We start from the raw sequence: 24,318 nt of genomic DNA on the forward strand, positions 1-24,318 counted from the left end.
ATAGGATAGATATAGATATTAAAAAAAAAAACCTGCTCTACTTTTCCTTTTTTCCACAGCACCTATACTAACATATTACATAATTTCTTACTTATTATGTCTATTGCTTATTGCCTCTTTTTCCCACTATATTGTACAGGCAGGGATCTTTGTTTTGGTCACTAAACTGTTTTATTCACCTCAATAAATATTTATCAAATGAATGAATGACCAATTGGATCCATAAGAAGGACATTTGTCTTTTTCATGTAACTTCCTTTCTGATTATAAAAGTGTATGATGTAGATGTTTTGGAACATGCCAAAAATGATAAACAATAAAAGAATCCACTCAGAGATAAACGCTGTTAATCTTTTAATGCATTCTCTTTCCAGTCTTTTTTCCACGAAGATTTGGATTTAGATAGTTGCCATCATCTTAAGGGTAAATTTAGTATCCTGCACCACTGAAAGGTTTTAGGTAGGGGAGGCAATAAGACTGCATTTTAGATGGATCAGAATATAAGGAGCCCAGTATAAGAAAATCTGAGATGAACTCTAAATGGATGGAGAGGAGAGAAGCATGAGGCAGGACACTATCAGAAGGAGCCTTTTCAAGACTTTAGGTGACAAATGACAAGGGTCTAGACAAGGCAGTGGTGGGGATAATTCTGATGTACATAAATTACAAATTACAAAAAAGTCAGACTCAAAGCATTAAATGTGCTTTACAGATATATCTAGTCAAGTTTTCTTTTAAACTTTATTTTTAAAACTGGCATTATTATAATGTCGGTGAGGAGGGAGTGGAATGGGCACTCGTTATAGATCAGAATGAATAAAAATGGTACAACCCTTGTGGAGAGTATTTTAGTAATTTGCATCAAGGGCTTTAAAAATATTTATACCATGACTTCATAATTCCATCCCTCGGAATCTAAACGATACATGAAAAAGTTTCATATACAAAGATGTTCAAGACAGCATTTTAATAACCAAAAGTAGAAACAGAAGTGATCAGTTAGGCAAACTATAATTTTTATGTAATTATATAAAGCCATTAAAATTCACATAGTAAAAGGATTTATAATAAAATGGAAATTGTTTAAGATGTGTTAAATAACATAAGCATGATGCCAGACTTTTTCAGATTTGACTGTATCCATTAAAAAAAGACACGTAGAAAAAATCTTTAATGAGATCAACCAACAAATTAATAGTTGTCTTTCTGTAGAAAGACTTAGATGATTTATCTACCTATGATTCATTCATTCTTTTAGGCGAGTTTTCTGAATTTCCTCAATTTCCCACGAGCACGTATTTCATTTAGAGTGGAATCTACTACCTTAGATATGTGGACTTGAGTTCCAAAAACACAGTTTGGGCAATACTCACCAGGGTTGACACCAGCAGATGGGTTAGAAGAACCAGAAGAAGGGCGTACCACTTTTTCTTCTCACAGCCATCAAAAAATACAATGCCCCAGAACAAGTGCAGCATTATGATTACCAGCGTCATGAAAGCTGAAAGACAGACATCCATTAGTGCCCAGTCATACAGACAACAGACGCCAAAGCCCACTGAACACCTGGTCGTGAAACAGGCTTTGGGGTGCACCATGCTAGTATGAGAGAGTTTAACCACCATCTGACAGAAGCGGAACCCTGACACACATTTGCTCGCATGGTAACTCAGAAAGCAACATGTCTAAACAAGGGGTCAGCTTGCAGCGGCTTCTCATCAGGAAGGTGAACCTATTTAACTTGCAATCTGGCCTTTGGGAGTTTCTCTGAGGAATGCAGTAAAACTACTGCGATAGCAGCTCTTTTCAGTTAGCCTGTTGCACTAATTAAGAAATACTTTTCTCAATTAAAAGGAATATTTTTGCTTTAAACAAGTCTTTTCGCTAAAATAGAATTTCTCCTTGGATTTTTGTTTTTTTAAAAAAAAAAAGGCCCATGGAAGAATAAAACTAGTAGAAATTGCAATAATTATCTAAGATTCTTGTTAGGCAACTGAGACTGAATTTGACCAACACAGACAGGTTTTTCTGTGTAATACTGTGTGTGTGTGTTCCAGAGAATCTGAAAATTTTAACATGGAAAAAAAGGGATACAGATTTCCCTTTTCGGCCACATAATAAGATAGCACTGACACCCGCCAGTCTGGGAAAAATTCAAGTTTGACAGTTCTCTTTCAGACTGCTGAAAACAATCTGTTGAAACAAACTGTTCAACAAACTGTTGAAACAATCTTGCATTACCTAGTAACACTGACAATTCGCATTCTCTCTCTCCAGCAATTCCACAGCTAGATCTATACTCTGAAGCAGTTAGTTCTTGGATTAATAGATCACTAACACCTGAGAACTTGTTAGAAATGCAAATTCCTGGAACCCACCCCAGACCTCCTGAATCAGACACAATGAGCCCAGCATCCGTGTTCAAACAGTCCTCCAAGTGATTCTGATGCATGGTCAAAGTCGAGAACCACGATCTAGAGAAACTCGAATATATTCGCACAAGGGGATACATATGAGAACATATATATATTCATATATGTGTATATATATATATCTTTTTTTGGTGAAGAATGTTGGCCCTGAGCTAACATCTGTTACCAATCTTCCTTTTTGCTTGAGGAAGATTGGCCCAGAGCTACCATCTGTGCCAATCTTCCTCTACCTCACAGGTGGGATGCCGCCACAGCATGGCTTGATAAGCAGTTTGCAGGTCCATGCCCAGGACCCAACCTGCGAACCCTAGGCTGCAGAAGCGGAGCACACAAACTTAACCATTATGCCACCAGGCCGGCCCCAAGAATATTTTTGTAATAACCAAAATAGTCCATGGTTATCAGAATGGATAAGTTGTGGTGTATTCACATAATGGAATACTATACCATCTACAATATAAATGATCTCAAGAATATAATGTTGAGTGGGAGAAAAAAAAGCATATAAAATGCCTACTACTTCAATGTACACAAAGTCAAAAACATGCAAAACAATATTAAAAGTCATAACTGTTGTGGCTGGAAGAAAGCAAGTTGTTACATCTAGTGATAGCATGCCAGCATTTCAGTAAATGACAGTAAATACTTTAAAGTAGAAGAGGATTTTTTTTTTTAAACTTTGGGACAATGGTAGACTAAACTAAAATGATGTATTTTAATCTCAGTGATGATTCTGGAAAGGGCAGTTCCCCTGAAGATAGACGCCTGGTGATGTGATGGTGTAGAGCTGAGGCCACTGAAGACATCCAGGAGTTCAGTGTACATCAGAAAAGACCAGGGTATTAGAAACTCCATCTACACAGACACAAATGTTCATGTGCTAAGGTTTTTCTAAAACTACACGTCAATCAAATGTCAAGAGAAAGCAATGACATCATTTATGTGTCATCTATTTGTCAGCTTATGCTTGCCATTCTATGCATTACCATGAATAGTGAAGCCAGCCAATCATGCTCCTATGGTCAAGTCCTAGAACTCAGCTACTTGGAAAAGGCTCTTACTTATGGAACTTCTAGTTCATTTTCATCCAAAAGAGCATTATTCTGTCAGTTTCAGACAAGCATCCTCAAGATATCTTTAGCCCTGAACTTTCTTCCAAATTCTAGGTCTGTATTTTTTTTAAGATTTTATTTTTTCTTTTTTCTCCCAAAGCCCCCCAGTACACAGTTGTATACTTTTAGTTGTGGGTCCTTCTAGTTGTGGCATGTGGGATGCCGCCTCAGCATGGCTCGATGAGTGGTGCCATGTCCGCACCCAGAATCCGAACCAGCAAAATCCTGGGCCGCCATGGCAGAGTGCCCAAACTTAACCACTAGGCTACGGGGCCGGCCCCTAGGTCTGTATTTCTGTTTGCAAGGTCCTTTCCTGCTAAAATATATCTTTGATGGATTGACCCCATCTCCAAAGTAAAGTTCAAATACCTCAGATTAGCATCCCAGACCCTCTACAACCTAGCCCCAAATTACTATCCTTTACTAATCTTCAAACATATCCTATTTAGAGGAAAACCAGAACTCTTACACTATGTCTACGCCTCTATGTTTTTACTTTTTTTAACTGTCCCTTTTGCCTAAATATTCTACTACTCATTACCACCCCTGCCCATTTCACCACATCCAAATCCTACTTGTATTTAAGGTCTAGCTCAATGCCATCTCCTCCGTGAATTCTTTCTGATCCTTACTCTTCTCCATTTTTCTTTTCTTTTTTAACACTCAACACACATTTCCTGAGCACCTAGATGGTCTGGCCTGAAGATTATGTCTATGAGCTCTGGAGTCACAATCCTGAGTTGGAATCCCAGCTCCACAATACAGCTTTGGGCAAGCTATTTACCTCTCTGAACTTCTGTTTTCTTTATTTCTAAAACGTGGGTAATAACACCTCATAGGGCTGTTGCAGGGAAGAGCAGAGCTTTGCAAACTGTAGCTTTTCAGTAAATGACAGCTACTATGTGCTATGGTGTCCAGATTCAAAGATGAATAAGTGACAGCCTTTAGTGAGTTAAGACTATCAGGTGAGAAAATGAGGCAAGGCAGCAAGTAATTACGACTTTTATCCAGATTTCCTGTGTACTTGACTATGTTTTAAAATACACTCTTCTGGGCTGGCCCAGTGGTATAGTGGTTAAGTTCTCATGCTCCAATTCAGAAACCAGGGGTTTGCGGGTTCGGATCCCAGGCGTGGACCTACACTCCACTCATCAAGCCACACTGTGGCAGCATCCCATGTACAAAGTAAAGGAAGACTGTCACAGATGTTAGCTCTGGGGCAATCTTCCTCAAGCAAAAAGAGGAAGATGGGCAACAGATGTTAGCTCAGGGCCAATCTTCCTCACCAAAAAAATAGAATAAAATGCACTCTTCTTCACTCTTGTAGATTATTTCTTTCTCTGACTTGTATTACTCTCACATTTATTTTATTCCTCCCCTCATTCATTAATCCATACAAGTATTTACTCAATGCCCACTATAGGCCAGGCACTGTTCTAGGCACTGGGGCTATCATTGTGAACAAAACACAGTCTCATGGGACTTTGCCCCATTTTTTCAGTTTACTGTTTTATTAACACAACATCTAAAGGGGATCTCTGAGACATTTATTAAAACACTGTACATTCCCACTTGACTGCTTATTTATTTAGCTAGCACTAGTTTCTGGCTAGCTTCCATGGTCCTCAGAAGCCTTTACTATTACAATGTGCTATTTAGAATACTGGGATTTATTATTTATTCCCTCTGTAATTGGTTAGAGGTCCAAAAGAAACTGAGACCTGGATATGTAAACGATTTTGCCACATACGCGTAACTAGAGCTACACACATACTATTTTGAGACTTCTCTCTAGCCAGTGGAATTCACTCCAACTAGAAATGAAGTATTGCTAATAGTACCTCTCAGGTACTGTCTTTTAATTACTAGACCTTTCTCATTTCACGTTCCTAAATAGAAAATTCTAAAAGTCCTTCAGTGAATCTAACCCTAAAATTTGCTTTGCTCTAATATTCTTAAAAGTAGGGGGGAAAAAAACTTCTCCAAGTTAACCATAAGAATATAAAAATTAGTTTATAATCCAGATTAATAAAAAGAGCTTCCATAATTTCTAATGTTTTGGAACACTAATCAGAAAGCGGAACAATTCTAACAAGTATCGTATATCTATTTGTGAAATTGTAGCTGTTTAGTTTGATAACGGACTTCCTCTTCTAATCTTTAATTCTCTTGGTAGAGAATGTTACAATCTAACTTATTTCTAAGCAAAATGTTTCAGTGTTACCTTTAAGAAGCTCCACTAACTATTCGGTTCTTTTACCCTTTCTGATTGAATATACCCTAAATGCTCTAGTACTAGATTCACCAATATCCTCATTTTCACACTTGTCCCTCTTTCCCTCATTGCTGATATCTACTTTTCTGTCCTTGCAGAGACAACGGCCTGAGATAGCAACTGATTCTAACACTGGATCCTGCCAGCACGGAAGTCGCTATCATCTGGCTTCCCCTGACAACCTCAGAGTATCTCTAACCATGCCAGAAAGAGCCCAGGGCTGCTGGTGGTGGCGGCAGCAACAGACAGAGGAGGACCTCCCAGAGCCAAGGCTGAGCCTCCTCAGCTGCCCAGAGGCAGGATGTCATTACCAATAGGCTTCTGGCTTCTTTTTCCAAGTAAGAGAAGGGTCTGGGGTGTCAGGGTGCTGTGAAATGAGAGACTCTCTTCCATCCCTTTTGGTTGCAGAAACTCTCTGGATTCTTGCAAGGTCTCTAATGACCGAGCCCAAATAGGAGTCAAGCCACAGAACTAAACTAACGTTTTTGAAAACGCCTTTCCTGAAATAGAGATTTAACTTTAAAATTTTGCTTTAAAAAATGTAAGAGAATTCTGTGACTTAGTTTATTGTAATATAGACATATACTACTAATCAAATAACATTCTCCAAGATTAAAAGAAGATATTCTGAAAACCATCTCCTATTACATAGCCATAAGAAAGGCATAGTACTGTGCCTTAATACCAACCAGATCATAAAGATGTCCTGAAAGCAATCCGAATGACTGCAGGTATTTAAATAACATTTATCATTTCATCTTTATGAAAATGCTCCTGAAGCATGTTCATGAGCTGAACAGATTGCCAAGGATACGATTTTATGTTTAAAGTCCCCATAGCAAATGTTGAAGAATGATGAAATTCTCTCCTCAAGTTAGCTCACGAGCGCAGAGTCAGCATCGGGAAACCCCTTAGAAGCTGTCTGATCTAGTCCCCTAGGCAATGAAAAAACAGATCTCACAGCACCCACTTCAAATATTTAGTTTAGGAGCTTACTTCATTACAACAGTCACTGTGGGAAAGTTCCTTCTCAAACTGAAACCAATGGGCCCTCTAACACAGAGGTTCTCAAGTGGAGTGATCTTGCCCCAGAGGGCATTTATCAATGTCTGCAAACATTTTTGGTTACTACATCTGTGGGTAGGGTGCTTCTGGCATCTAGTGGGTAGAAGCCAGGGATGCTGTTGAACCCCCTACAATTCACAAGACAGCCCCTCAATCAAAGAATTATCTGACCCCAAAGTCAAGTGTCGAGGCTGAGAAAACCTGCTCCAACTCTTCCTTGTCGATCCTAGGAAGGCTCTTTGAAGAAGCACAAGTCAACTCTTTTTTTTCCAAATGTGGCACATTAAAAAATTATTTGAAATTCTTTGTATTAGTCAGCTATTGTCACAAAAATGCTGCATAACAAACCACATCAAGATTCATTGGCTGGAGCTGCCAGAGGGAGCATGGGGTCTAAGGCAGGGCTCATGGGAACCTGGGGTATAACTCCCTGTGGGGAATCCACCTCCTGGCAGTGGGCAGTGAGTGTGAGGCTCTCAGGATTCTGTTACTTTGCATTAATGCTTCAATGACTTCATGAAATTAACTAGTACCTTTCCATGTTTGTCTCTGGCCTGAATAGTTTCAGCACCATCAGATTTACCTTTTCTTTTCTTTAAAAGTTTGCTTCAAACCAGCTCTCAAACCATCTATTCCTGATGTCATATATAAAGCAAAACCAAGCCCATGAGAACTTGGACGGACATTTAAATGGAAGCTTGAGATAAGACTTGCAGTTGGATTGGACGTGCATTATGAGAAAAAGGGAAGAATCAGGGATTTCTCCAATGTTTCTGGCCTGAGGAACAGGAAAGATGGAAGCACATCAACTGAGATGTGGAAGACGGCAGAACTACACTTTAAAGATGTTGTTTCACTGTCTTCTGTCCTCCAGAAATTCTCATGTGAAGTCAGCAGTATTTCAAATCATTGTTCCCCTAAGTAAGGGGAAAGTTCCCCTAGAGATGGAAAAGCAGTCTACCATCTGAAACAAGAGATTTCAACTCCAAGATGGAAATATGCAAGTAAATATTCAAAAACGGAGCCTCTCACATTCCTCTTACTTTTATTTTTCTTCAAGCTTCATGTCCCTCTTCTCTTCAATCATACCCCATAGGATATAGCCTCTAGATCCTTCACCATACTGACAATGCTCTTCTATACCAGCTTTATTTCTTCAGTATCGCTGTCAACTCACAATGCTCAGAACTGAACACAGTACTTCTCAGGAGGTCTGACCCATACTGGTTTGTCCTGGTGAAAGACTTAGTGGCTAAAAAGTTTAAAACCTTACCTAGATGAGGGCACTGCCAAGAAAATATAAATTAAATGGTTTGGGGAAGTTTTAAAAAAATATATCAGCTGTTCTTCTTACTGAGTACTAGTTAAAGACATTTTTCTTCCAAAGCGTAAGGGAGGCAATTCAGAGAGATAAACTCAGATTCCCACAAATTAGAGAAATTATCCTCTCTAAAATCTGTTTTTTCATTTCAAGAACCAAATTCTCTACCCTTAGGGCATTTACAGTTTATAAAGCACTTAAATATATACTAAAGTAATTTAACTAAACTTTACAGCTCCGAGCTAGGTATTATTTCTGCCCTTCCTGAAAGATGAGGAAATTGAGGGCTAGATGGAAGTCAAGCACTTCCTTTGTCCAGTGAACAATGTCTTTCTTACCTCCAGGTCTGTAGGGAAAACTCTTCCCTCTGCTGAACATTCTTCCCTGACAACCCCCTCCTTTGCCTGCCTACTATTCATCTGGTAAGTCTCTACCAAAACAGCACTTCCTCCACAGGCTGTGCCTAGCTTTCATTTTTTCAATAAATATTGATGAGTCCATCTAGAAACAAAAGACTCCACAAAGTGTGAAGGATACTGCAGTGAACAAGACAGACACAGTCCTTGCACTTGTATAGCTTAGCACTCGGCTGGAGGGAAAGACATGAACGAGTAACTGCCGGGTTGACCAATTAATTACAACTGCACTAAGTGTGACCAAGGAGAAGCGCACCACCACCAGGGCTTGTCTTTTGTGTGCTCAGTGCTCTGCCTTATCATAGCATTTATCACACTTTATTGTAATTAGCTGTTTGTCTTTATCCCCCACTGTGAGTGGAAGGTATAGACATTAACTGGGCTGTATTCTCATGGCTGGGTATAACTCCTGTTGAATAAAAATACTTAATAACTATTTGTGGAATAAGTGATTAAATGATCAAATGGACTTGCCCAAAATACTAAATTAATGAGCCAGGATAATACTTAACTTAGGACTCCAATTCCCATACTCTTGCCTCTATATAGCATTACCAAGAAATGGTAATGATTTTTTTAAAAGTTAATGCTAGCCTACTACACAACTATAAATAAAGAACTTATACATACATATTATTTATAAACTATGCCTCCCTGTAACATGAAAATCTATGTACATACGGGTATCATACAGTGTATATCTGACACTAACACAGATACACTAATTAGTGATCTCTTATTCCTTATTCTAATTATTACTTAGGCATTTGTAATAGAATATAGAATATGTTAAACTAGCTTATAAACTTATAGCTTTAAATGAAAAATTAAAAATGAGCTCAAGCATAAATAAATAACAATATCAGTTATAAATAATATATATAACAAACATAAATATATACAAAATTTGGTGATATTCTAAATGCAATCAAAAGTAATTTCTTAAATGTACAACTCAAAGTTTATGCTCCAAAGAATGATGTTATAACAAATAAGAAACTCTTGCATATGATAAAGTAACAGCCGCTCTTTCACTCTATAGGTACATTTTCATGGCACAGTCAGTCTGCCATCCAACTTAGCTAAAGACATTAAAATACTTTATTTTCTTTGAATTTTCCTTTGAGTTTACGGAAATTACAAACACAATCCCCAAACTGCTAGCACATCTTTCTTTCTCTTTCTTCCACAAGAATCATTTTAAGCTAGTCTTATGAAAACAGCCTAGCTCACTAAAGGGAATTAGCACCATCTAGTGAAAGAAGGTGGCAGAAAAATAAGTTCCATTAGGAGAACGCTACTTGAGAACCAAAAGAAAATTGCTTATGTAGCAACATAATAGACCCATTTAAGAAAATATAGAAAAATGTAGCTGTAATATCCCTGATTATGTTTTATTAATTCATATAAGTCTCTAACAGACTTTAGCTATTAATAGAACATTTGGTCTAAAAACCTAACACTCAGTATTATAATCATTAAAAAAAAAAATGCTAGACGAGCTGCTGCTGGCTCTTGGCCTTCCCCAGGCCGCCAGTGTGTGTTCAGCCAGGCACTGGCACCCATCTCCATGGGCTTTATGTAGGTATCAGTTTGGTTGAATAAAAGATTCTATTAATAAAAATTGCCAGAAATTCTAATTACAGAATGTTTAAAAGGAAGATAATCTGCTATGTTGGAGGCACCACTAAATAAGTATGACCCATTAACACACTTTCCCACCCTCTAATTTGTAGCCAGATATGAAAGGCTTTGATTTATCCAGTAGACCTTGGAAAGCCATTACACATCTTTGTACTGGGAAGATTAGTTTGCTGGCTGCATACATGATGGATTCACACGGAAAGTGTGTTGAAGAAAGACTAACCAGCTGGGGTTGATGGTAGTAATCTAGACAAGAAATGCAGAGGCCTGAACTGAAATGGTGAACGAGTGTCCGCTGGGTTTGGGGATCACTGTAACACGTAGGATGTCTCTAAACCACTGCAGCAATTTTTTTTTTAATTTGGTCATTCCTCCTTGTGTGTTTTTTATTATTATCTTAAATTGTACTGAAACGCTTATTCACTTTCTTTTGTCTTATTCCTCCTACTAGAGGGTAAGCTCCTTGAGGACAGAAGGTACTTTAAGATCGATGTTAATTACATGATGACTGAATTAAAAGAATACGTGCATGGGGTCGCTTATTTCAATGATATAACTTATGGGGATAAAAAACACAGTGTGGTTTTGTAAAACTGTTTTTGAAAGATTCTTCTTGTGGAATTGAGGAGAAATCTTACGTTAATTATGTACATTATTACCAACTCTCAAATGCGTGATTATTGCATCATGATGACAACTTTTATATGATGTATGAAAAAGTAGTTTGAAATGAATTGGTCCTTTTATATTGCATCTTTGGATAAAAAAGGTTAACTCATCTAGTATCACTTTTCCTCTCAATTTCTTTTTTTTTTTTTTTTTTTTAAAGATTTTATTTTTTCCTTTTTCTCCCCAAAGCCCCCCGGTACATATAGTTGTGTATTCTTCGTTGTGGGTTCCTCTAGCTGTGGCATGTGGGACGCCGCCTCAGCGTGGTCTGACGAGCAGTGCCATGTCCGCGCCCAGGATTCGAACCGACGAAACACTGGGCCGCCTGCAGTGGAGCGCGCGAACTTAACCACTCGGCCACGGGGCCAGCCCCTCAATTTCTTTTTTTTAAAGATTTTATTTTTTTTTCCTTTTTCTCCCCAAAGCACCCCCGTACTGGTTGTATATTCTTCGTTGTGGGTCCTTCTAGTTGTGGTATGTGGGACGCTGCCTCAGCGTGGTTTGACGAGCAGTGCCATGTCCGCACCCAGGATTCGAACCAACGAAACACTGGGCCGCCTGCAGCGGAGCGTGTGAACTTAACCACTCGGCCACAGGGCCAGCCCCTCAATTTCTTTTTTTAAAGAACAAAGTAAGATTTATTTTTAAATGTTCAAAAGCAGAAAAGCTAATTATTAATTTTTTTCAAATACATACACGAAGGTAAAATTTTTATACTTTACCTTCAAAACAAGACACATATACACGTTAAAAACCTAACTTTCAAACGTGGTTAACCTAGAGAATTAATAATACAAAATCAGGGCAACGGTTACCTGTGAAGAAATGATGAGGACAAGGGACTCTAAGTTCCTGCTAACATTCCAGGTCTTAAGCAACAGGGAAGATGTGCTGTTATTCTTTAAATGATACATGTATGTTTAAATATAGATGTATGACATTACTTCACACTAAACAAGTATTTTTTTCCTCTCAATTTCAAGATTAAATTATAATGCCTATCCAAAAAAGGGGCCAAGATGACAAATTAATTAAAGATTAGAGCTTATATTGAAGATAAATATAAACTAATAAAAATTAAAAAGAACATATAGCCTATAAAAGTCACTTCCAATACATCAAGTGTACAGCAATGCTGTTAGTATAGTAAAATAAAAATAAATTTTATGCAAGTTAAATTCTACTCTAAAATTCTAAAACACTCCTACCGAATTTTTTCTCCCTAGGTCCCTTACTTTGTGGTGTCTGACAGTACTTTGCCTTTAGAAGGTATAACATAAATTTCTATTGACTTGAATTCCTAAGCTACAGAACTCCAATAAGGATGTTCCTTTAGACCAGAAGGCTGAGCATCACAGCTACCAGGCACGTACCTGAAACCAGGAAGAACTGGGGAGAGTCTCCATGAATGCCCACCGTGCCTGGCCCCAAGGAGTCAGACAAGGTATTGACAAAGGAAAACACGCCACTCATGATTCCAAAGCCCAAGCCAGAAACTAAAGAGGAAGAAAAACACTGTTAAGCCCTTTACATGCTATGATTTCTCTTCAAATCAAATTCCCAAGGACTAGGGAATTTTTTTTTTTTTAGGAAGATTAGCCTTGAACTAACTACTGCCAGTCCTCCTCTTTTTCGTGGGGAAGCCTGGCGCTGAGCTAACATCCATGCCCATCTTCCTCTACTTTATATGTGGGATGCCTACCACAGCATGGTGTGCCAAGCGGTGCCATGTCCACACCCGGCATCCGAACCGGCGAACCCCAGGCCGCTGAGATGTGAAATGTGCGAACTTAAGCGCTGCACCACCGGGCCAGCCCTAGGGAATATTGTGTTGAAGGGGAAAGGGTGCACATGCTGTTGGAGAAGCAGTGGAAAGCTGGCTCAGAAAAGGCAAGTGCTTGGCTAAATGATGAATCGAGAAAGAAGAGAGGAAGAGGACAGGAAATGAAGAGTGGAACATAGCAGAGAAATGAAAAAGAAGAGAAAAAGATCTAGAAAGGCACAGAAGCAACAGGCAAGACAGAAAGATACAATGCTGAAGCTCTGGCTTTAGTTTATGATAAGAGTCTGTAGAATTAAGTTTGATGGCTTAGAACTGGCACTGAGCTTGAGGGGTGACTGTGCATGGTAAGGAGTGATCCCTGGGCCAAACTGGGGTGACTCAACTTAGGGACCTAGATCCAATCTTTAAAACATAACTCTGAAAGAAAAGTATGCAGAGGTATTAACTGTATTAACATGAAGGGTCCTCCTAGTACAGCCAAAGTCATGGTGACCACCCAGAGAAGGTAACAGTAACATCACTTAGAAACTATTAGGTAATAAACTAGAGTGTATCCACGTTAAAAAACTAACTTTCAAATGTGGTTAATAGTTAGGGGACACACAGATAAGGGTCACCTGCAATCACTTCCCTTTACATAAGGGCTCTGGAAAGCTAGGAAAATAAACAATGTACACCAATAAGCTAAGGACTAATAAAATACTATTTGAAATCTACAAAGACACAAAAGATAAAAATGGCTTTTTATGTGTCAAGTCTAATTTTTTTTCTTAATGACACCACACAGTTCTAACTTACCATAGGCCAGCAGTCGCATAGACAGTGCTGTCTCATCTGCGCTTATATTCTTCAAACCTTCACTGGCTTTTCTAAAATAAAACCATGCAGATCATTTTTTTAAAAGAAAAAGTAGTATATCAGAAAAATACACAAGATATTTCAAAATTCAGATATTTACTGAGGCTTTTTGATCAGGTTATACTCTAAATCTAAAATCCATTTAAACCAAACTCAGCAAATTTATAATTAACTAAAATCAACCAAAATTTTCAACCAACTTTTGCCCTTTTTTTTCCTTTTTGAGGAAGGTTAGCCCTGAGCTAGCATCTCCTGCCAATCCTCCTCTTTTTGCTGAGGAAGACTGGCCCTGAGCTAACATCCGTGCCCATCTTCCTCTACTTTATATGTGGGATGCCTACCACAGCACAGCTTGCCAAGCGGTGCCATGTCTGCACCTGAGATCCAAACTGGAGAACCCTGGGCTGCCGAAGTGGAACGTGGCACTTAACCACTGCGCCATTGGGCCGGCCCCCAACTTTTGCCTTTTGAATGTTTTTTTTTCCCTCCCCAAAGCCCCAGTACATGGTTTTATATCCCAGCTGTAAGTCCTTCTAGATCTTCTATGTGAGCTGCTGCCACAGCATGGCTACTGACAGACAGGTGGTGTGGTTCCACGATCGGGAAAGGAACCCGGGCCGCCAGAGTGGTGAGAGTGCTGGATTTGAACCACTAGGCCATCGGGGCTGGCTCCAAACTCTTGCCTTTTATCTGACTTTCACAGAGAAGGGAAAAAATAAGAAAAATGTAAGTAAACAACCCATCAGGCTTTGAGCTGAATAAGAAAAAAAAGCAACACCTCTGATTACTTTCTGAGCTCAGTAAAGATTTAACTCAATACCCAATGGCATCTACCACTCTGAATTTTTTCCTCTTCCCTAAGTACTATATCTGCAATCCCACTTTGTTGGTACTTTATCTTCCACCTGGGTTCTACCTATTCTGCCACCCTGCCCTCTACCTACCTTCCACTCCATGAACCTAAATTATACTTATCCTTCAAAGTCTAGTTCAGGCAGCAATTCCTAAGAAGCCCGCTTTACCAGTGATTGGTAATCACTAATCTCTTCTTACTCTTAAATCCTATAATACTGATGGTCTCGACTCTCACGGGGGTACTTAATCATATGGTCTTCTGATCCTAAAATATTTTACATATTTGTTTCATAGCCCCAATCAGGCTTCAGGGGAGAATAAAATGCTATCTTCAGAAAAGGAGATAAATGAATACCTGAATGAAACACTGAAATACTGCTCAATAAGAAATGAACTGCAGAGTGATCATATCCGTGCGTCTATTGTGTACAATCCACAAACTTTCCATGAGTCCCTGCTCCCCATGCACATGTGTTAGGAATGCAAGGTGTGGCTAGTTGGTTTCACTAGTGTCACTATTACTAAGCCTTGTTGGCTAGAAGCTCTGCAGCAATGATCCTGACTCAAAAGATATTTAAATTATATTTACATAACGTATATTTATTAAAGCAACAAAGGAATCAAACATTTTAGAATGGTTTTTCAGCAAGTGCTGAAACAAAAATGAGTTAGGTTAACTCTAAGAGTAGAAAATTAAATTGGGGGTGGCCCTGTGGCTGAGTGGTTAAGTTTATGCACTCCACTTCAGCAGCCCAGGATTCATTGGTTCAGATCCTGGGTGCAGATCTACATACCGCTCATCAAGCCATGCTGTGGCAGCACCCCACATGGAAGAACCAGAATGACTTACAACTAGCATATACAACTACGTGCTGGGGCTTTGGGGAGAAAAAAAATAAAGAGGGAGATTGGCAACAGATGTTAGCTCAAGGCCAATCTTCCTCACACACACACACACACACACACACAAAAACACTTTAAAAAATTAAATTAACCAGAACATACTTATATTATGAGCATTATGTTAATTTAATTCAAGGTATGCATATTCATTTTAGTTGGCTTATTCATTACATAAATATAAATATCATTGATTACATTAAATTAAGGCAAAGCAGAATTCAACCAAAATAGTAATAAGCATAATGAAAAGATCTTTTGCTTTTCTAGATTCCAAAGAAACAATCTGTCATTTCATTTGGAAGCATCAATTGACAGCAAGGACATGAGCCAAAACTTAAGTGACTGTCATCCTTCTCTGGAGCAGTAACCAACTAAAATATCCAATTTTCCTAAGTAAACTAAACTTACCTGTCACAAGAATGTTGTTAAAGGCTACTTATAGCTTAGAGACATATGTAAGAGTAATAATCTCCATCAACAATAGGATATAAAGGTAGAATAGAATCAATAAATTTTGGAGCATTCCTGTTTTATATAAGTTGCTCAGTAATAAATAAAAGACTTTTGCTACTTGGTATAGCAAAGTACTGCTTTCATAAATGTATTAAATAAATTCAAAAGTTTAATAAACTTCCTCACTCTGTGTTGCAGATTTGTGGGAGGAAAGGTCTATGGCACTAACAGTTCTCAATGCTAACATTAGGAAGTGAAAAAGTACAAAACACCATCAGCTTCTGCATTCCTGACTGATAGAACACACAACTGATGATCTAACGGACAGTGTTTTCAATTTGACCATTTTACTGAAGTGGAAAATTCTTTGTTTGCATTTATTCTTGTTTCCAAGAACAAAAAAAGAAAAAGTTCAATTTTTAAAATATAAATTTTGAAAAACTATTGATAAATCATACCATCTTTCTCATTTGTTCTGATTCTTTTTTGTATATGTTAAGAGAATACCCAAAAAAATGCATATAAATTAAATACACCATTTTGGAAATTTTAAAAAATAGACTTATGCCTTTTAAGAAACTGTAGCAATGATTATCTTGACATTTTTCTATAAATGGAAGATTTTCTAAAATTACCAAATATTTACGGTATCAGGAGTATGACAAAATTGAATTAAATTATAAAAGCTTCAATCCAAGCCAAAAAAATTTTAATGTACCTTTTAGGCAATGTACAGAACCATAACTTAGATTTCTTAAAAATTAATGTAGAAAGGGCTATCACTTGTGGCCCATGCCAATTTCTCATGGTGCAACTCTTTGCTAAGCTGAAAGTTACAATTTATTCATTCACTCATTCATTCAAGACGAGGTACTGTTCCTAAGGTCTGATCCATGAAATAAATTTATATTAGACTGCAATGATAAATGTTTTGATTCAATTCCATATATGTAAAAAAAACTGGTACAAACTCTCCACATTTTAATCTGATACCAAATTCAGATAGCAACAATTTGATTGAGGCAGTACTTTAAAGGACTTTCAAGTGCAAAACCTACTTTTGCACTTGGCAGTGGAGATAATTAAAATATTGATTAAACCAAAGTTCATACATTTGAATGTAGTGTAGCATAAAAGAGCAACTCAAATCTATCTATATAAATGTTAGTCATGATTAAAGTATCATCATAATTCTCAAACTTGCTTTGTTTAACACATAACTATATAACATCCAACATTTCTAAAATTTGCTAGGAAAATATTGTACAATCTTCCAAAGGCTTATTAAAGATGCGTTTTGCAAAGGCAAACAAAGGCACCTGTTAATACAGGTTTGTCCTACTATCTGTTTGCAAATTTCCAAAGGTCCTTTCAGAGGAGCAAATGTGGCTTCCCCAAAACACCAAAGAGGCTTCTCTGAACTTGCTGGCACGAAAGCCTACAGAAGACAGCTGTAACTCCTTCCACATGTGGCCCTACTCCCTCGCTTGTGGCCCTACTCGTTCACTGCTCTCATTAAAAATGGCAACTCAGGGGCCGACCTGGTGGCATGGTGCTTAAGTTTGTGCACTCTGCTTTGGCGGCCCAGGGTTCCCAGGTTCAGATCCAAGGCACAGACCTAGCACTGCTCATCAAGCTGTGGTGGCACCCCACGTAAAACACAGGAAGATTGGCACAGATGTTAGCTCAGGGCAATCTTCCTCACACACACACACAAAAAGGCAATTTACATTCAGTTTGTAGTCCTTTGGAACCATAGGTCACTGCCAATAAAAGGCTGCATTTCAGGTGGACACCGTGAAGAAACAAGGTAATGAAGAACAGCAGATATTCACTGAGCCATCCAGGTAAGTCAGGTTTTACAACCCAAAGTCCTAAGGGGTTACTAAACCCATGTCCTGAACTGTAAAAATCTATCCAAAATTAAGTTTGTTTCAAAATTAGAACCATCATATGTGAGAATGCAAAACCAACATGAGCCAATGAGGTTGCCGACAGGAAAACCCAGTGCAAACTGAGGCTGAGCTGTTAAGAGAACAGGCCCCAGTCAAGGGAAGGGAGGGTGCTGCTCGCTGCACTACTTTGACCACAACAGAGTCCTGTGCTGGGTCCTGAGCACAAGGAAACCTGAGTCTACTAACATAAAAGAACAGAGACTGGAGAAGGTTTGGAAGCCATATCCACGTCTTCTGAGGGCCAGGGGAGGAAATGAGGGACGTTTAGCCCTGAAAGATACAAGATGACAACCACGTGACAGAGATTTCATTTGCCTGTGTGGGGCAGAGGTCAGAAAGAGGGAGATTTTGATTACCTTAATATATTCTCCAGTTAAATTTTGGAATGGTAGTAACTGCTGCATACCAGAAACATTTACCCACAACTGAATTCTACCTGTCAAGGATACCGTATTCGCATGGCAACTTAAATGTTTTCATTGATATATGTTTGTTGCCCTTTAATATTTCCAGGAACTAATGGAAATTTCATTTTTAAGCCTTTTCTAAGATATGACTTTTGCTTCTAAGCAATGGCTTCCTGGTTTTCTACTTGTAATTTAAATTGCTTCATTATTAAATTTCAGTATCTGTCATTAAAAGCAACAAGTAAAAAATACAGAAGGCCTAGCATATTAGCAAGAACAAATTATCAGAAGCCTATTATAAGAGATGCTGCTGAGGTTCTGTCTTGGTTACATCCATGAAATTCACAGAGAGCCTTAATTATCTCATTTGCAGAAATGAAAAGAGAGCACATTTATCACTCGCCTAACTAAGTCTTCCTACATAAAGCCAACCTCATGACTGCCTGAAAGAAAACATGGTTCCAAGTTCAAGCTGTGTTTCAAATCAGTGATTTCATGTGAGGTCCTCATGGATCCTACAGATGACCTACTTTCTGGCCTAAAAAGGGAACTTGTGCCCACAGCTTTTTTTAAAATGTACTTTTCTATTACAGATATGAAATATCACAAAATGAACCCGTTTTCCCCTAATACATTCAAAATAATGGTAGACATAATCTCCATAAGAATTATTTATTTTAGGTGGTGGTAAGAGAAGCAGATAAACTCTCAGCTCGAATGGTTGTTGTTTCAATGACTATTTCTCCTGTTTATTTTTCTCCATGGCACTTATTATCTTCTAACATACAACGTATTTTCTTGTTCATTCATTTGCTGTCTCTTTCCCCTATAATATAACCTCCATGAGGACAGAGACTGTCTTTTGATCAGGATGTACCCCCAGTGCCTAAGATAGTACATTGAGAAAATTCTCAAGAAATATTTTTTGAATGAGTGAAGAAAAGAAGGAATGTCCACAAGTTAAAATACTCAATATTTTCAGGCTGGAAATGTACAATCCTTTGGCTTCGAACTAGGTAGGAAGACACAGACTCTCAAATACACTATATAAATGTTTCAAACTACTAAATAATAATTCAAATATAACTGGGAAGAAAGGTAAAGCAAACAGTTAACTTACTTTAAAATTTTATAATATCCAAACCGGAACACTTCTTGGATAAAGACTGAGACTAACACTCCAAACATCAGCAGGTATTTTTGTACTGGTCCATCTTTGTTCTCGGTAATGGTTCCTGCTAAGAACCAAACAAGGGAGGAAAGGAGTAGAGACACCAACCAAAAGAAAGCTCTGAAAATTAGGGGAAAAAAAAAGAACAGGTTACAAGTGAACACGATTAATAATGATTTAAAAGAAAAAACAAACAAATCCTGCTTAAGATGGAATAGATTTTCTAACTCTTTAGTAAGGAAAAAAAAAGTCCCCATAAAGTGATACTCTGGATCAACCATTCTTAATCAATGGTGCATTTTCCCTGGTGAGATGAACATGTAGTCCAAGAGGAATCTGAGATTCTTCCAAACAATCACTCTTTTTCAGTCACCCTACTTGTAAGAACATCTGCAGACTATCTGCCAAGGACTGTCTAGCTGGAAACCTGGTTATTTGCTACTCTTCCTAATTAAGCTTTGCCCATTGATGTGCAAATAGAAGCGTCTTTTCCAGAAAAATGCCTACCTCTCTATGAACAGAGTGATTGGCCTAAAATTCAGAGGTTGAAAACCTGTGCTCTGATCTAGATTAGCTTTCCAAGCCTGGTTTTTACAACATTCCTGTGGATTTTAACGATTATAACAAGCTTTACAAAGCTTTTGTCCAAATCTCTATTGTTTTTAAAACGACATGTGATGCAGCACTTTGAGCACAGTTGTGAGAGGTAAAGAAGTTCAGAAAAGGTGGGAATCACCGGCCTAGCCTAGGCTGTTTCTCCTGGTGTCAAGTGAGACTCAAGGGTGGAGGGGGACGTGGGGACCCCCAGGAGGAGCTGCCAGACAGGTGACAACTGGGATTACGACCACATTCGCCACCAGAGTTCGGTATGTACCAAGTTCCCCCAAGGAGATGCGCTGACAGGTGCTTCAGGGTTCTCACAGGTTTCCACCCTTCAGTTGCAGACCTGAATCATCCGGGGAGCTTAAAAAAATCTGTGGCCCAAATTTCACCCCCTTGACATTCCGATTCAGTTGATCTGGGGTAAGGGCTGGGCATCGTTAGGTTTTAAAGCACCTGATCCCCAGGTACTAATGGCTTTTAACCCTTTGGGATTACAGATGCCTGTGAGAATGAGGGAACCAGGGATCCCCTCGCCAGAAAAATACAAGATGCATATTTAACTCATCCACGATTTTTTCAGTTTTACTGGTTTCACGACTCATTAAAGCCCACCCACGGACCCGAGGCAAAAGCTCAGGAGACAAGCATCAGGGTTTTCTGAGACCCACAGTGTGAGCTCCCTCCCCGGAGCCTGCCCTCTGGGGTCGCGGGGCTCCCGTTCTTCTCCAGCCGACCCTCGGAGGAGGGCGAGTCCCAGGGAGTGGGGTCTCGCCTCTCTCTCTCTCTAACCCTTCTCCCCCCGAAAGCCCAACAAGGTCGAGCCGTTTGGTGGGGACGCCGGGGTCGCCGGTACCCCCGGTGGGGGAGGGAAGCCCCAGGTCCAGGTTTCCGGCGCAACCGCCTCACCCAATGATGAGGAAGATGATGCGCAACGGCTCGGTGGCGATGGTGAAGATGTAGAGGGCGAGCGCAGGCCCGAAGGCAATAAAGGCGCAGCCGAAGAACACGGCCGCCGTCATGGCGACCGCGAAAAGCGGCCCGGGGGCCCGGTGGGAACACAGGGTGCGCGCTGCGCTGACAGAGCCGAGCGCAGGGCGGGGCGGGGCGGGGCGCGGCGGAGGGGCGGGGCGCGGCGGAGGAGCGGGCAGAGGGGCGGGGCGCGGCGGAGGGGCGGGGCGCGGCGGAGGAGCGGGCAGAGGGGCGGGGCGCGGCGGAGGGGCGGGCAGAGGGGCGGGGCGCGGCGGAGGGGCGGGCAGAGGGGCGGGGCGCGGCGGAGGAGCGGGGCAGAGGGGCGGGGCGCGGCGGAGGAGCGGGCAGAGGGGCGGGGCGCGGCGGAGGAGCGGGCAGAGGGGCGGGGCGCGGCGGAGGGGCGGGCAGAGGGGCGGGGCGCGGCGGAGGAGCGGGGCAGAGGGGCGGGGCGCGGCGGAGGGGCGGGCAGAGGGGCGGGGCGCGGCGGAGGGGCGGGCAGAGGGGCGGGGCACGGCGGAGGGGCGGGCAGAGGGGCGGGGCGCGGCGGAGGGGCGGGCAGAGGGGCGGGGCGCGGCGGAGGAGCGGGCAGAGGGGCGGGGCGCGGCGGAGGGGCGGGCAGAGGGGCGGGGCGGGGCGCGGCGGAGGGGCGGGGCTCATGGCCGGCTTTCAGCCCCACGCCGAGTCCGGGGCCTGCCTGGGCGGCTCCGCCGTTCGGGATCCAGAGGCCGTGTTTGCTTGCAACTTTCGGGCCGGAGCAATAGCGCCCCCTACTCCTCGCCTCCTCCCCCCCCCCCCCCCCACCGCAAGAACACAGCCATCAGGCCACCGAGTCAGTTGCGAGGCGACTAAGAAAAAGGGAAGTCCCAGCTCGCTTTGGAGCCGAGAACGGGGAAAGATTCCAGATCAACTAAAGAAAAACAGCGCAGGACACAGGAAGGATTCAATCTCTAAATAAGAGTCTTTTTTAAAGCGCTTTTTGCCATTTGCATTGTTGCGGGAATTCGTGCTCCATCATCTATAAAACCCAAGCTGGGATAGCAGTGACCCAAGCGACAACTCATAGACAGTAAAAGGGTGAAATAGTGGTGGGCAAAGCTGTCCTCAGGGTTGTTTGGGCGAGCCCGTTTTATTTTTTTTCTCCCTCAAGTCTTCAAAAAAGTTGTTTTTGAAGGCATTCTCTGATCGCCCTGAAGTGACGGTGACAGCTCCCTGCTCTGTTTTTATTTGCTCGTTTGTCTCCCATCAGCATGTAAACTTTTGGAGGGCGGGGCCTTTGTTTTGTTCTTTGTCGTTTCCGCAGCACCTAGAAGGTGCTCACTAAATAGCTATTCAATGAATGAAATAAGTTAAAAACTGGAACTTAAAAACATTTGCTATTTTATATTAATTTAACAATTTCTGAGAGGTTTAAAATTTAAAACCAGAAGGTTAGGTTCCTTGATTATTCACACCTAAGATTTTTCTCCGTGTTTAATGGGAATAATCATTATCTCTCATGGGTTATTTTCAGGATTGTGCCTGCACAGTAAGTGCTATGTAAGTGTTAGCCATTCCTACTCATTCTTTTTTTTTTTTTAAGATTTTATTCTTTCCTTTTTCTCCCCAAAGCCCCCCGGTACATAGTTGTATATTTCTCGTTGTGGGTTCTTCTAGTTGTGGTATGTGGGACGCTGCCTCAGCGTGGTCTGATGAGCAGTGCCATGTCCGCGCCCAGGATTCGAACCAACGAAACACTGGGCCGCCTGCAGCGGAGCGCGCGAACTTAACCACTCGGCCACGGGGCCAGCCCCCTACTCATTCTTTAAGGTCTGTAGTGAATAAAGCTCTTGGACGTCAACACTGAAAAGACAAACACCAGTAGACAAAAGTTGGGACCTGACTGAAAATGTTTTCCGGTTCATCTCTGAAAATGGGCCTTCAAATAATACAACTACAGGTGTTTAATTCTTATGATAAAATGTCACCTTTGCCCGTTTAAAACAGACGTATATGTTTTCCATTTACTCCACAGACGACTTCTTCATTTTGGAATGTCTTATTCAGCACCTATGGAAACTCAGGTTGGGACAACAGTTCAAAGTGTTAGAGTGACTCACCATTAGGCTTTCTTTTGGTTCCATCCTGATCAAAGTTATCAAATGCAATTGCATTACTTCAGCTCCATCCAGAAATACCTTCACAAGAACATAATGTAAAGTAAATTAAGTGTAAATTAAGATTTTTATACAAGAAAGGGCCATCTACCTTTTCTCTCATATATGTTATAAAACTGTTTCATTATCATTGTTCAATATCTCTGATAGATCCATGCTTTACTATTTGAGTTCAGGGAGGGAAAAATTTTCGTTTCTCTTGACAAATGCATATACTCAGCTTGAGAGCTGACTCATAATATTCAGGCTTTACCTGGGCTTCCAGGAAGCTTGGAGCTAAATTTAATAGTCAATTATAGCAACTATTCTTGTGTGTTTTTTTAAATCATAATTATTTGCATGGCTTCAGAATATGACTTATTCTTTTATCCCTATTTTAATGATTTGATTACCTGATTTTAATCAAGATCTACATGTCTTGGTTAAAGCTGCCTCAAACACTTTGGAAGTATGCAACTCAACATGCAGAGCTGGGGGAATTTGTATTCATGGTATTTTGACCATAGTTCAGTTCAATCTTAGTCCCCTAGCCCAGTTAAAAAATGGGAAGGCAATGCAATGAGTCTGGACCCAATCTGTGAAGACATCTTTAACTGATGTCTGTTGGAATAGAAAAGAAAAAAGCAACTAGACCAAACTAGCAAAATCACCAATTAAATAGTCATCTTCAGCATTCATGTTTCTTTACTAGAAAACTTATTTCAAGTTTTCTCTGAATAATGGCACCTTACATTTATAGAATGCATTGCTGTTTTCTATTTACAAGTGAGGAATTTGAGGGTAAGTAGTAAGTTTTTATGAACTTAGTAATAATTTCCTCCAAAGGCTTGGAAACATAAGGTACTAAGTGATGTTGGGAACTAAATCCCTAAAAGGCAACTGGGGGAAGGAAGCAGGCATACACCATGGATACAGATAGAGACTGCTGAGAATTCCTCAGAACTAAGTGTGTGTTTGGGGGGGTGGGGGAGGAGTGGTGGCAAAAAGCAATACCACATTTTCGTAATTTATCAAGTAAGGCTTTGACGTACTTACCAGTAATTCACAATATACTAATGAATTCGCTTGAGCTTTGTGTTCTGGTAGTGCTGATAGATTTCTATTTACTCAACCATTTGTGCATTCATTCAAAATGCATACTGAATGCCTGCTAAGTAGCAGGCACAATGCTAGGCACTAGGAATACACCAATAAAACAGATGTGCTCCGGTCTCCATGGAGCTCACCATCTAGTGGGGAAGGCAGACAGGAAAGTATAGGGTGCTATGCAGGAT

General features: G+C 40.5%; 1 protein-coding gene across 5 annotated transcripts in view; it reads right to left on the reverse strand.

The window, feature by feature from the left end:
* The window catches only part of APH1B (aph-1 homolog B, gamma-secretase subunit), an 89,173-nt gene extending 67,985 nt beyond the window's left edge, over nt 1–21,188 (reverse strand). For 2 of the 5 annotated variants that reach the window (XM_070578095.1, XM_008528947.2), the window contains exons 1-5: nt 20,829–21,080; nt 19,269–19,439; nt 13,516–13,586; nt 12,308–12,430; nt 1,374–1,501 (exon numbers count right to left, since the gene is read on the reverse strand). In XM_070578095.1, the coding sequence (XP_070434196.1) occupies nt 1,374–1,501; nt 12,308–12,430; nt 13,516–13,586; nt 19,269–19,439; nt 20,829–20,941 (606 nt within the window). In that variant the 5' untranslated portion in view covers nt 20,942–21,080. The other 3 variants (XM_070578084.1, XM_070578104.1, XM_070578114.1) reach the window with 3 other exon arrangements.
* Nucleotides 21,189–24,318: the final 3,130 nt, after the last annotated feature.

The sequence above is a fragment of the Equus przewalskii genome, chromosome 1 (assembly GCF_037783145.1).
Source record: "Equus przewalskii isolate Varuska chromosome 1, EquPr2, whole genome shotgun sequence".
Taxonomy (NCBI): Eukaryota; Metazoa; Chordata; class Mammalia; order Perissodactyla; family Equidae; genus Equus; species Equus przewalskii.